The sequence below is a fragment of the Morus notabilis genome, unplaced genomic scaffold, assembly GCF_000414095.1.
Source record: "Morus notabilis unplaced genomic scaffold, ASM41409v2 Scaffold139, whole genome shotgun sequence".
NCBI classification, from domain to species: domain Eukaryota; kingdom Viridiplantae; phylum Streptophyta; class Magnoliopsida; order Rosales; family Moraceae; genus Morus; species Morus notabilis.
In genome coordinates, this window is record NW_010361068.1 from 430,911 (window position 1) to 445,477 (window position 14,567).

Sequence of the window (14,567 nt, forward strand, 5' to 3'; positions counted from 1 at the left end):
TGGCATGCACACCTTTGATGAAGTAAAACTCCACCATAATACGAGTTTATAAGTCCCTTCAACATTGATATCGCCCTTGCATTAGTTGTAGCATTATCTAAGGTGATAGAGATAATGCGGTCTCGTATACCAAAATCTTGAATAACACTAACAAGTCACTGAACAATATTGTCAGCATTATGTGAACAATCAATAAGTCTAAAACCAATAATTCTTTTTGCATATTCCATTTAGAGTCTAAATAATGTGCAACTACGCTTAAATAATCTTGATTCGTCCTACCACTCTAAATATCAGAGGTTAATGCAATTGAAAATTTTAATGCACCCATTTAAGCTATTAATGCAAGACGCATTTTCTCATAGTATGCAATCATATCACTCCTAGTAGTAGTTCTAGAAACTTTTTGAAATTGAGGACAATATGCACGTTGAATATGCGCTTCATAATGTGGGTTATCACCAAGATTAATAGGTAAATCTAAAGCAGAAATAAATCGACATAAAGATTCCCTAGCAACTTGAGGATTATAGGACCAAGTACTTACCGAACCATCCAGGTTTAATTGAAGTTGAGTTTGTGTAGGCTTCGTCCTGGCTTCATGTAGTCTAGCGCATTTAACTCTGTGATCTTTCAAGTGTCGAGTTCCACTTATAGAATTTGCGGTCAAAACTTTTTTACAATATATACATGTAGCTAATTTTATTTTCTTACCTCCAGCATCAATTTTCTCTTGTGTAGTGAAGTATTTCCAACATTCTGCATGTTGTCTCGCATGTTTTGTTGTCGTTGATGATGTTGAACCACTTGAACCCGTCGGTATTTCTGAGGGTTGATTTGGTTGAATATTGATATTTTGTGGCATGTCACCTACGTGGTCGCCCACCTCCATTCGTTGAATTGTTGCTTCTTCAATGTCTTGATCTTCCCTTCCATAGCAGTCAACACCATCAAGACTATACCTATATATATTTGGTTCAATTTTCTATTTCCTACAATAATAATAACAGTAATAAACATATTAATACATGCTAACACTAAAAATTAAATATTCACAATAAATTTGATATAAAAAAATTAAAACATTTATAATTTTAAAATTTATCAATACCTTGATTACTTGATATGGGTAATGGAATTGTGACTTGAAAATTGAAGTAGAGACTAGAGTAGAGATTAGAGAATCACCAAATTTTTTTTCCAACAAAAATGAAATAACAAAATTGAGAGAATTAATGTGAGTGAGAATTGAGATTGAAAAAAAAATTGGAGAATAAGAAGAGAATAGAGAGATTGAAAGTTGTGTTGTGTGAAAAAAGTGGGTTAATAGAAGGGATATTTATAGATAAAATTTAAGAATTTTGGGGAAAAAAAAAAGCAGAGGGCTGCAGCCCTATGCTTCAGACTCACTGCCGTGAGGCAGTGAGTCAGCCCAACGGTAATATTACCGTTGGGCTTGGCCGCTTGGACCAGAAACAAGTAAACAAAAACAAAGGCAAGAAACAAGTAAATAAAAAAAACAGACTCACTGCCTCACGGCAGTGAGTCAGTCCAACGATAATATTACTGTTGGGCTTGGCCGCTTGGGCCAGAAATAAGTAAAAAAAAAAAAGGGCAGAAACAAGTAAAAAAAAAAAAAAGCAGAGGGCTGCAGCCCTCTGCTTCAGACTCACTGCCGTGAGGCAGTGAGTCAGTCCAACGGTAATATTACCGTTGGGCTTGGGCCAAAAACAAGTAACCAAGAAAAAAAATTTAGGGCTTTGGGCCATTTCGGGCTATTTTTGGGCCGGGCTATTCGGGCTCTCCAGGCCGGGCTCAGGCTGCCTGCGGGCTTGGAATTATGGCCTAGCCCGGCCCTGCACTAGGGCTGGGCCGGGCCCACAGTAACGAGCTTCGGGCCAGCTCGTCTAGCCTGGCCCAAATTTTCAGCTCTAATGATGGTTGACAAAAAAAAGTCAAAAAGATATATACATCTTTACTATAAGTATAGATATACACTAAAGAGTATAGATAAGTGAAAATATTTAAGAAAGTAAAAAGAAAAAGTAAATGAGGTGTTTCAAGAGAAAATTAATGTAAAAACATTTTAATAAGAAACAATAGAAAATATAATATTTGAAAAAGAAGAAAAAAAAAGAACAACATTTAAAATATAATTAAAGAAAATAGAAAAGCTAAAAAAATATAATTAAAAAAAAGCTTAAAAGTAAAAAAAAAAAGAAAAGAAGAAAGCAAGCATATAGTTGAAGTACACAAGCTTAAAATAGGAAACAATGAAAAATACAATATTAAAAAAAAAGAACAAAAAAGGACAACATTTAAAATACAATGATAAAAAAAATAAAAAACTGAAAATTATAATTAAAAAAAGCTTGAAAGTTAAAAAAAAAAAAAAGAAAGCAAGCAAGCAAGTAGGCAGTTGAAGTACGAAAACTTCAACCCACCATCGGCTCTTCTTATACAGTAGAGTGAAACAATGAAAAGTACAACATTTAAAATATAATTAAAAAACTAAAAATATAATTAAGAAAAGCTTGAAAATAAAATAAAAAAATAAACAAACAAAAAAAGCAAGCCAGCATGTAGGAGTGTTCAAAAAAACAGAAAACCGATTGACACTGAACCGCTAAATCGATCGAAAAAAACTAAAAATTCGATTCCACGTCAACAAACTGACTAATTCAGCCGATTCAGTCGGTTAACTGACCTCCCATGGTTCATGGGTGGTTCAATTTTAATTTTACCAGTCGAGGTGATCAATTAATTGAAACGACCGACCAATTTTAAAAAAAAGTTATTATCCATATATTCAAACCTCTAATCTTGTAGATGGTGAATATAAGTCCATCATATTATTAAAAATGAACATTTAAAAGAAGTTAGTTCTCTCTAACTTGTAAGTTGTGATGGAGAAATGAAATACATAGCCCTTTATATAGAATAGTTGAGGGAATACATTCTCATATCTTTTCAATGTGGGACTATTAAAACTCTGATATGTTTAAAAATTTAAGCACATCAGACTTTTTAAAGTCCCACATTGAAAAGAGATGAGAATGTCTTCTCTCAACTATTCTATATAAAGGGCTATATATTTCATTTCTCCATCACAACTTATAAGTTATAGATGTCTAATTTCTTTCGAATGTCCATCTTCAATAATATGATAAACTTCAATATAAATAAGTGTTCTAATTGAGATTAGATATAAAGTCTTAGTCCTTAAGGATACATTCTTTTAGGCTTTATTTTTTTTGTCTTTTAAGCCATTTTTTCTTTTTAATTTTAACTATTTAAATATTAAATTTTTGAATGGTTAAAATTTAAGAAAAAAATAGTTCACAAAAATTTTTTTAAGTAAGAAACCGACCAATAAAAACCGATAAAAATCGATCGATTAACCGACTGAAATTGTCGGTTAGAAACTGATGAACACTCCTACCAGCATGTAAGCAGTTGAAGTAGGAAAGCGTCAATTCATCAGCTCTTCAGAGTGATATATATAAAATAAATATAAATCTCGCGTTGTTCACAAAAATTAATTAGTGAATTTGATATTTATTAAAAAAAATTAATAAATCATATTGCATATATAATAATAATATCTACTTTTTAAATTAATTGATAAACATAAACCTCATATTATGATTCAATTATTTTTCTTTGATATCATGTTAAACTTCCTCCTCCTCCTCTCTTTTAAAAACGTAGATTTCATCTTTATTGATTTTAAATCAAATTTCTTTCATAAATTATTAATTTTATGATATTTGTCATTTGTTTTCTTTTTTAAATCGAGCTGCACATTGACATAAATTAATAATTCGATAGAGATATTTGTTAATTTCATAGTGTACGGGTGTTTGAATGATAATTTAATTTAGAATGTAACATGAATCTTTTCGAAGTTGCATTGACACGTTGAGCTATGATATATAATTTATATATTAATAATATTAATTGAGCAAAATGTTTTACCAAATGGCATATATATGATCAAATGACGTAAGAAAATAATAATCGAAACATTGATTAAAACACACAATAATGATATTATACTAATATTTTTATCAGTCATTAATCTCTTATACTCTAGAGTGTGAAAAATGCTCAAAATTATTCAAAAGAAGGCATTCCTAAAATTTGTCTACAGTTTATGGTCTATATCTATAATTTATTAATCTATAATTTATATAATAATAAGAATAAGAAAGAAAACAAAAAGAAAAGAAAAACGAAGGAAAAAAGAAAAAGACCCTAATCTACAAGCAAAAAACAAAAAATGAAAAAAAAAACCTTAAAAAAAAAAAAAAAAAGACCCAATCCACGAGAGGGCGTAGTTTAACAGGTGGATACGCGTGTGGAGAGAAGAATCAAACACCAAATATGGCATATGGCCGATCCTGCCACGAGGCGATATCACAGAAGCAGTGATTTTAAAAATTTGGAAAAGAAAAAAAAGTTAAAAAAATATTAGGCGGGCGAAAAGAGGGTTCAGGATCCATGAACCACATGCGTGTCTGAAAAGGTATCAGTTTAAACTGGTCGTGTTAGAATCCTATTGGTCCACGTACGTGAGTCTAAAAAGCCAAACCACGTGGTCAAATTTAAGAAGGAGAGATGAAGAGTTAACGAGATGAACGGCGCCGATTGAATCCTTTCTATTCAGCAATTCGACGTCATGCCAACTGTACATGTCGGATCCTGCCCGTGATAGTGACGGGCAAGCTGCCCGTGTTTGGGATTGTGGGGCCCAGTCGAGGAAATTGTTTTTTGTTTTTCCAGTGTTTGGGGCGGTCGTATTCGCTTAGAAAAGCTTCACAGCGAAGCCATTTTATGTGTCTTTCTCAGCGTCTTTCAGAGATCCCCGTTATCTCTCTCTCTCTCTATACCTTGCGTTGCTTTTTAAAGAAGCTTTTGCTTTTTAAAGAAGCTCGTTTAGTTCAGAACCTTTTTGTTCAGTTCAATTCAATTCAATACAACTCGATTTCTGTAAGAGTCTTGGAGCGAAGAAGATTAGCTGTTTGGTCTTTTGAAGCTTTTTGTGGTTGATTCGTCGATTAATCTTGGGTTTATTTATGGCGGGAATTTGCTGTGGAGTTGTTGGAGAAGGTGAGACCTCGGCTACAATTGAGCCGAGCTCACGGGCCTTGAAGCGCCGGAAAATGGAGCTTCTAACATACAAGTTCATCGCCGATGTCGCCGCCGTGCCCGCGACGGCGGCTGTGGAGTTCTCCAGGAAGCGCCGGAAGCTGGAGTTATGTGCTTCGGGTTGTTCGTCTTCGCGCGGGTGCGATAACGGAGTAGAGAGTTCGGGAGCGAGAAACAAGGACGGAAGTGAAGGATCGCAAGCAAATGAAGCTTCGCGTTTGAATCTTCCGCTGAATCTGTGCGAGAACTCGGCGTTGGAGCATGTGGAGAACGAGAGTTTGCATCTTGTAAACCCTAAGTTTGGTGTGACGTCGGTTTGTGGCCGGAGAAGAGACATGGAGGATGCTGTTTCAATTCATCCTTGTTTCTCGCAGCAGGAAGGTTCGGTTCAAAATGGATTTCACTTTTTTGGAGTGTTCGATGGCCATGGTTGCTCTCATGTAAGAATCCAGGATCGAAGATTCAGTTTCTTGAATTTGTTTAAGCCGATTTCTTTGGTCCAAAATTCTAATCTACGGTTTCAATTCTTGATTTCTTTAGGTGGCGATGAAGTGCAAAGATCGGTTGCACGAAATTGTGAAGGACGAGCTAGAATCCGATAGAGCCGTGGAGGTTCAGTGGAAGGAGACGATGGAGCGTAGCTTCACGCGGATGGACGAGGAGGTCCAGGAGTCAAACGGCAGCGACAGGATCTCCAATTGCCGTTGCGAACTCCGGACTCCGCAGTGCGACGCCGTTGGAGCTACCGCCGTCGTCGCCGTTGTCACGCCGGAGAAGATCGTCGTCTCCAACTGCGGGGATTCCCGTGCCGTACTTTGCCGGAACGGCGTCGCGATTCCCCTCTCCTCCGATCATAAGGTGAGCGCGTCTTTTCAAGATCAATTTTTTTTTTTAATTCAACTACGAGATCTTTTTTCCTCTGTCATCGGATTATGCTAACTCGCGATTCCTATGTATTTATTTGCAGCCGGATCGGCCCGACGAACTGGTTCGGATCGAAGCCGCTGGAGGGCGGGTGATCTACTGGGACGGACCGAGGGTACTCGGGATGCTAGCGATGTCCAGAGCGATCGGCGACAACTATCTCAAACCCTACGTGATACCGGAGCCGGAAGTGACGGTGACGGATCGGACGGACGACGACGAGTGTCTGATATTGGCCAGCGACGGATTGTGGGACGTAGTCTCGAACGACACCGCGTGCGGCGTGGCCCGCATGTGCCTCCGAGCTCAGAAGCGGCCGTCGGCGCCGAGATCTCCGGGAAACAGCGGCGAGGATAAAAAGGACGCGGCTTTCGAGAGCTCCAATAAGGCTTGCTCCGATGCTTCGATATTGCTCACCAAGCTAGCCTTGGCCAGGCACAGCACGGACAACGTCAGCGTTGTGGTGGTGGATTTGAGGAGAGAACGTTAACGACTATAGTTTAGAGATATCAATGAAACAAAAATACTAATTATTATATAATTTTATATATACATAAATGAAAAGGATACATATGGGTAGGTTCTTTTTAACGTTATAATTGTAAGTTGTAGGGTTCCTTTTCCGGTTTAACATAATTGAGGGAAAGGAAAATCATCTTTTTCTTTGTTAGTCGGTCCTAAATTTGGTCCCAAGGCTTTGTTTTAAGCAAAATCAAAGAGGCTGTAAAAGAATCAGTTGTTTGGTGTCCATCGCTGTAGAAATTTGCAGGAATATGGTATATACGCTTGCAGGCTTTGTACAACAAATTGCAACTCAATTTAAATCCAGGAAATTGTGTTTGCTTAGTTGCATCAGTGCTCTTATTTCGTTTCATTTTCTTTCTTCTAATATGGTCATTGGTCCGGTCATATATTGACAAAAGCAACTGTTTTCGATCTTCTGAGCAAATGGTGTACTAAATTTCTTAATGAGATGATAGAGGACGTTAATATTAAAACATCTTGAATTAAATTTGGTGGTTTCAAAAAGTTTATAGAATAGATTAGGAGTGTTAATAAATTGAAATCCACGGATTAGAGGTGAATTTAGAATCAATCTAATACTATCAGATTAGGAAAATTTCAATTCGTAACTTTCAATTGGTGTCTAATCTAAAACTTGTCAGATTATTTTGCAGGTTGCACTCATGGACTCTGCGAATTATGATATTTACAAGTTAAAAAAGTACAATATTAAACGTCAAATGAATTTTTCATCGTTTATCGATATTATTACTTTAGAGTTCAAAGTTTATAATTTTTGGTTCGTTGTTTTAGAGTTTAATTTGGAGTAATATGTTAGAATGATTTTTTAATAAAGTAAAATTAGTAAAATAATCTTCTTTTATTTTTTATAAAAAAAAATATTTACTCATTCTTTATAAAATGAGGTCATTTTATAAATAAAAATTTTTAAGAAGTTATTTTACTAATAAAATTTTTTAAAAGAGTTAATTTTACAAAGGTTTCGTTTAACGTGACTATAATTGTTGAATTGAATTTGAATTATAACTTGAGTTGAACTTGTAATTTGAGTTTATGTTTGATTGTATATATTTTAGTTATGGTTTGAGATAAGAATCTTTTTGAGTTTGTGTTTGAATGAGTCAAAACTTAAATTTGTATTTAGATAGTATTTTAATAAAAATTTAATGTTGATGAAAAATTTTAATAGGATATATGGGTCGGGTTTTATTCTTATTTTCGTTGTCAACGCATAGAAAAAAAATCATCTCAATCAGAATTAAAACGAAAAAGTTATAGCATTTTTAAGAATAAAAAAAATATTGTTCATTAATTTGAGTTCAAGTTTCTGAACTCAAGTTAAAGGGAAAACTTGGGGATTGTTCTTTTGGAGTATAACTTGAGTGTAATTTTTGAGTTGAATTTGAGTTATAACTTGAGTTGAAGTTAGAACTTGAATAAAGTTGACTAAAATTGAATAAAGTTGAAACTTAAAAGAACGTGAACTTGAATAAAGTTGAAACTTAAGTTATTTTTTTTTTAGTTTTTTGGACAAAAGAACATGCCCTTGAACTCGAGTTTTAGTTATAAACTCGAGTTTGAACTCGAGTTTAAACTTAAAAGAACATGAACTCGAATAAAGTTATAACTCGAGTTTTTTTTTTTTTTTTTGAGTTTTTCACTAAAAAAATAAGCCCTTTATAACTCAAATAAACGTTGCATTAGTTAAAAAATTTAAACGTAACTATACGAATAATATATTTATGTAAAATATTTGTGAATTCAATGTGTCAATCTAAATTTTTTTCTAATTTAATCTAAAACATCATATTGGATTGAATTTAACAAATTAATTAGATTGGCGAATTTAATAAACACTATCAGCATAAAATGTTTTAGATCGTCATTAAATTGATTAAGATTAAGATCCAGAAACCTCATTGAATTATTGCATTACAGTCCAAAAGCATATTGATATTTGATCCTTTAGTTGAATAATTTGTTAGGCCTCCTATTACGTTACTCTATTGTAGGAAGAGGGCAGGAAGGGAAAATCGTAGGAAGCAAGGGAGGGAAGTGGAATTATGGAAAAGGGATCATGTGTCAAGTTAGTTATAAGCTTGTTAGCAAAGAGGTATTTAGACAACATGGTAGGGTGTGAGGGGTGTCTGTGAATTGAATCATTTTTCCGTTACAGACCATTGGAGGCTGGGGAACTTCAAATTCCCCATTGTTATCGTTTCTTATTTTTTTTTCCATTTCCTTGTAATTCTTTGTGAAAGGAATCCTTCCCTTGGAGGTTTGAAAGACAAGATTAATAAAATGAGCTTGTCCCATTTCAAGCATATTAAGCCTGTTTTATTCTGTTGAATTACCGGATTGTGCAGGAACCTTACATTTTAGTATCAGAGCAGGTCGATCCATGGCAAGCGCTTCCGACGAACAGCTTCCGACAGAAGAGTTGTCTGGGCTCGAGCAGATGATGGATACGTTTTATGAGGCGTTGCATATTGTGGAAGCTATGACGGAGCCACTCCTTAAACTCCAAGAAGATGTGGCTGAGATTGGCGTCTAGATGGGGGAAGTTCAAGGATCGGTGCAGCGGTTGGAGAATCTGCTACTTCGGCAGGCGGAGTTCCTCTAGCGAAACCCTCAACCTCCACCAAGGTTCGACGCTGGTCCTCAGCGGTTTCCTGACCCTCGCCGACCATCGCTAAACATTAGGCCGGTGCCGCCGCCTCCTCCTCCCCGCCATGAGGAGCCTCGGTGATTAACGCCCAAAAGTGATGTTCACAAGCGGTTAATTATAGCACAGAAGGGCGGTCGTATCCACAGAGAGATAACAAAATAACAAGAAAGATTAGCAAAATAAGAGTGTTAGAGAAAAATAAATAATAAGTGAATTAAAGAAAAAGAAGAGTTTTTGAGATTTTGTTGCAAATAAAATGAAAATGAGAAAATTTGTATGAAGGAAATTCAGTTGTAAAAATGGTAAAGTGTCGAGAATCTCTAATGCTTCGTTCACCAATTCAAGTTTTGATTTACAAAATAAAAGGACCGAATAAATTAAATCTCTATGTCGACTCCGAAAATATTATTATTACAAGTTATCCAAAATTGACAATATATCAATTTGACAATATTGCAGTAAAAGACAATTTGCAAAATAATTTGAATAACAAAACAATGCGTGACAGAATTATATAAGAAAAGCGTGACTAAACTTATACAAAAATTGGCACACAATATTTTAAAAAATAAATGAAAGATAGATGAGATTTAATTCATTCAGATATTGAACTTTACAGCACATGGAATCAAAAGCCCGAATTGGGTCACTGATTAGTGCATGAAAATGCACCATAAATACTACTTTTGATTTATATAATATTAAAATATTTAAGTTTTAATTAAGCAATTTCATTATTTTTATTCATAATATTTTAATTGAAATTTGTCTAGTTTTTGCTTAATTATTTACAGATAAAAAGTAGTATAAAAAGCTACACAAAAATGAGCCATGAAAGCCATGTTTTCAACCACCCGGAGCCAAGCCTCAGTCGAGCCGCACAAGCCAATCAGAGAGAGAGAGCCGAGCAGCTTAGCCGAGCCAACATCAGTCCGCATGGGCCCCAGCATTTCCAGCGTTTCCTCACTCTTCCTCGCGTGCGTCACCAGCACGTCCATCTTCAGCGCGCGCGTTCCCTCCACGCAGCTTCAGCGCGCGTCCAACTCCTCCGCAGTGTGGGTCCCGTTTCTGCAGCCATCAGCCGGCCTTCCTCTCCGCATGCGACAAGTGTCAAACCTTGTCCTCCACTCTGCCCGCGCCAGCACAGTCCAACCAATCCGCCCACGACACGTGGCACGTTTTCTCCTCACTTCCAATCATGTTGCGACACGTGTCCCCTTTGGTGCTGAATCCGAATTCCTTCTCCAAAAATCAGAGCAAATTACTAGATTTCTTCCCAAATCAAATATATGATTTCTCCTAATTTATGTGTAATTTTATTTTATTTCCTTTTCTTTTGTAATTTTCTAGTTTTACTATTTATTTCCTTATTTGACAGGCAACCTCTGAACACTATAAATAAAGGGGTTAGCCTAAGGTTTTAGAAAGCTTTTAATTTTCAGTTTTCTGTCGTCTTGCTGTCAGTCTCATATTTTCTCTCTAGAACTTGTGAGAATGTTTTGCAAGATAGGCTAGAGTTTTCTTGGTGAGGTTAGAGATGAACTTCTGTTGAGTGACCCAATTCGGGGTTTTGATTCCTTATTCTATAAACTCCAACATCTGAATGAATTAAATCTCATCTATTTTTCTATTACTTTTCAAAATATTGTGTGCCAATTTTTATATAAGTTCAGTCACGCTTTTCTTATGTAATTCTGTCATGCAATGTTTTGTTATTCAAATTATTTTACAAATTGTCTTTTACTGCAATATTGTCAGATTGATATATTATCGATTTTAGATAACTTGTAATAATAATATTTTTCTGAGCCAATATAGAGATTTAATTTATTCGATTATTTTATTTTGTGAATCAAAACTTGAATTGATGAACGAAGCATTAGGGATTCTTGACACCTTACCGTTTTTCTTCATACATATTTTCTCATTTTTATTTTATTTGCAACAAAAATCTCAAAAACTCTCATTTTTCTTTAATTCACTTTTCTCTAACGCTCTTATTCTGTTAATTATTCTTGTTATTTTGTTATCTCTCTGTGGATACGACCGCCCTTCTGTGCTACAATTGACCGCTTGTGAACATCACTTTTGGGCGTTAATCAGTCACTCAACAAAAGTTCATCTCTAACCCCACCAAGAACTCTAGCCTAGCTTGCAAAACATTCTCACAAGTTCTAGAGAGAAAATATGAGACTGACAACAAGACGACAGAAAATTGAATAATAAAAGCCTCCTAAAAACCTTAGGCTAACCCTCCTATTTATAGTGTTCAGAGGTTACCTGTCAAATAAGAAAACAAATAATAAAAATAGAAAATTACAAAAGAAAGGGAAACAAAATAAAATGACACATAAATTAAGAGAAATCAAATATATGATTTGGGGAAGAAATTCGGTAATTTACTCTGATTTTTGGGGGAGAATTCAGATTCAGCATCATAGAAGACACGTGTCGCGTAACGATTGGAGGAAAGGAATCAAATTGCCACGTGTCGCACGCGGAGTGGAAGAAGGGCGCTGGCATTGGAGACAACTGGGACCTGCTCAAACAGCTGGCACTGCAGAGGGGAGGAGCAGACTGCATGCTGACACACGGGACCCACACGGAGGAGAGCTTTCGACGCGCACTAGTGTTTGCGTGGAAGGAACGCGCGCGTTGAGAGTGGTCGTGCTGGTGACGCGTGAGGCGCGAGATGGCGGGAGCAACAGGGGCGGATTTCCATGTTGACATGCGGGACCCACTTCATTTGGCTTGGCTGATGGGTGGCGTGGTTCTCTCTGATTGGCTCAGCTTGTGTGGCTCGGATGGGCTGAAAATATGGCTTTCATGGCTTCTTCTTGTGTAGCTCTTTACACTACTTTTATCTGTAAATAATTAAGTAAAAACTAGGCAAATTTCAATTAAAAATAATGGAATTATTTAATTAAAGCTTAAATATTTTAATATTATATAAATCAAAAGCAGTATTTAGGGTGCCTTTTCATGCACTAATCACTCGGCGATTCGATCGGGATTATCGCCAAGAGACACCTCCACTACTGAGAGGGTGAGCAAAGCACCGGGGAAGGAGGCTCGAGATGCCCTTGTTCCATGGAGACGACCCCCAGGGATGGGTGTTCAAGGCCAATCGGTACTTTGCCGTGAACGACGTGGATGAGGAGGAGAAGGTTGTGGTAGTTTCGGTATGTATGGAGGGGAGAGCCTTGGGTTGGTTCTAGTGGGCTGACGTGCCAAATCCGTTCCGATCTTGGCGGGAACTCCATGTGGCGGTGCTGCGGCGTTTCGGACGTGCCAAGGAGGTCGACCTGGTGGAGCAATTAATGGCCCTCAGGCAGTGTTCATCGGTGGCAGACTACCGGGACGAGTTTGAATCAACGACGGCCTAGATACAAGGGGTTCCTGAGACCATATTCAAGGGGGCTTTCCTTCATAGACTAAGGGAGGATATTCGGGCCAAATTGAAGATGCACCGGCCCAATGGCTTGCATGAGATGATAGACCTTGCCCAACAGGTGGAAGCTCGTAATGAGGCTACTGATAGGGTCAGAAGGAATAAGTTGGGCCGTGGGCCCAGATCTGAATACTGGGGGTGTTTTAGGGGAGTTTTTGAAGGCCTTCACTCGGGGTCCTTACCTCCTGAGGGCCCCCTTCGATCCAAACCACACTAGGAGGCGGCGTTAGGGCAAGGAACCAGATCGGGTAGTGGAGTAGGATCGTCGTTCCCGTCAGGTGAGGCAGCGGCGTATCGGCGGCTCACAGAGGAGGAGATGCAACAAATGAGGGCTCGGGGACTCTGCTTCAAGTGCGATGAAAAGTTCAGTCCGGGACACCGTTGCAAGAACCGACAACTTCAGGTTCTTATTCTGGCGGATGAAGGAGATGAGTCGGGGGAGGACAATGAGGATGACCCAGAGCCTCAGGCGGTGGACGACAAAGGGAAGGAGGTCTTAAACGCAAAGATGGACATTTCCTTGACCTCGATTTCTCTTCCAACACTATGAAACTTTGGGGACGGATTGGTGGCCGGGAAGTGGTTGTGCTGGTGGACAGTGGCACCACCTATAGTTTCATCTCAGAAATGGTAGTGAAAGAGCTGCACTTGCCAACGGATTCCACGGTAAGTAACAATATCTTGGTCAATAATGAGGTGAGTGTCAAGTAATCAGGAATTTATCAGGATATTAAGGTATGGATCCAGGGCATTTGGTGGTAGAGGATTTCTTTTCCTTCGAACTAGGTGGGGCTAATTTGGTGTTAGGGGTGTCATGGCTCAGCACCCTTGGGGAAGTTCGGACGGACTGGTCCGAATTCCTAATGAAATTCTGAGCTGGACCTACGTGGGTAGTTTGGCGTGGTGACCCTAGTTTGTGTTATGTGCCGGCCAAAATGAGTTCCTTGGTCAGAACCTTGTCACCAGCCGGGGTAGGGGTGTTAGTTGAAGTATGTGAACTTTAGACATGGCAACCGAAAAGGGGGGACGGGGAGGTGTCAGAGGTGGTCCGGATTGTGGTGGACAGTTTCGAGGGGGGGTATTTGTTAAACCCACGGGGTTGCCACCGCACTGGGGGCGTGATCACAGGATCATTCTGAAGGAGGGCGCCGACTCATCGAATGTCCGGCCATACCGATTCCCATAGATTCAGAAAGGAGAGATCGAATGGCTAGTGACAAACATGTTGGTTTCGGGTATCATACGGCTAAGTAGCAGCCCTTACTCCAGCCCGGTCCTCTTGGTAAAAACAAAAGATGGAAGTTGGCGGTTCTGTGTCGATTATTGCGTGCTGAAGCATGTAACGATTCCTGACAAGTTTTTGATTCCAATGATTGACGAACTGCTTGACGAACTCCACAGGGCGGTAGTCTTTTCCAAATTGGACTTACGGGAAGGGTACCACCAAATCCGGGTGCATGAGGCTGACATTGATAAGACGACCTTTCGAACACATGAGGGCCACTATGAGTTCCTCATCATGCCTTTCGGCTTGACGAACACACCGGCCACATTCCAAGCCCTCATGAACTGCATCTTCCGGCAATATCTTCCGAAGTTTGTTCTTGTATTTTTTAATGACATTTTGGTGTACAACCGCTCTCTTGGGAGGAGCATCGTCAACACCTCTCCATTGTCCTTCAAGTTCTGCAGTGTGAGCGGTTATTTGCTAGTAAACAAAAGTGCTGTTTTGGCCAGCCATAATTAGTATACCTGGGGCACATCATTTCAGCTCATGGAGTGGCTGTCGACCCTTCAAAAATTCAAGTTATTACTTCATGGTCACCCCTGAGCAACGCTCGGGAGGTG

The 14,567-nt window shown here is 38.3% G+C and overlaps 1 protein-coding gene across 1 annotated transcript; it reads left to right on the plus strand.

Moving 5' to 3' along the window:
* The first annotated feature begins 4,840 nt into the window (after positions 1–4,840).
* LOC21408071 (protein phosphatase 2C 37) lies at positions 4,841–6,921 on the plus strand. The gene is made up of 3 exons (XM_010098319.2): positions 4,841–5,591; positions 5,692–6,009; positions 6,119–6,921. The coding sequence occupies exons 1-3, from the start codon at positions 5,079–5,081 to the stop codon at positions 6,563–6,565; spliced, it is 1,278 nt and encodes a 425-aa protein (XP_010096621.1). The 5' UTR covers positions 4,841–5,078; the 3' UTR covers positions 6,566–6,921.
* Positions 6,922–14,567: the final 7,646 nt, after the last annotated feature.

What these genes read in the sequence shown, in the direction of transcription:
- LOC21408071 (XM_010098319.2), top strand. Translation starts at nt 5,079, where the DNA reads ATGGCGGGAATTTGCTGTGGAGTTGTTGGAGAAGGTGAGACCTCGGCT. An exon ending in ATGGCCATGGTTGCTCTCAT is followed by an intron (nt 5,592 to 5,691) that starts GTAAGAATCCAG and finishes TGATTTCTTTAG; the next exon opens with GTGGCGATGAAGTGCAAAGA. An exon ending in CCCTCTCCTCCGATCATAAG is followed by an intron (nt 6,010 to 6,118) that starts GTGAGCGCGTCT and finishes ATTTATTTGCAG; the next exon opens with CCGGATCGGCCCGACGAACT.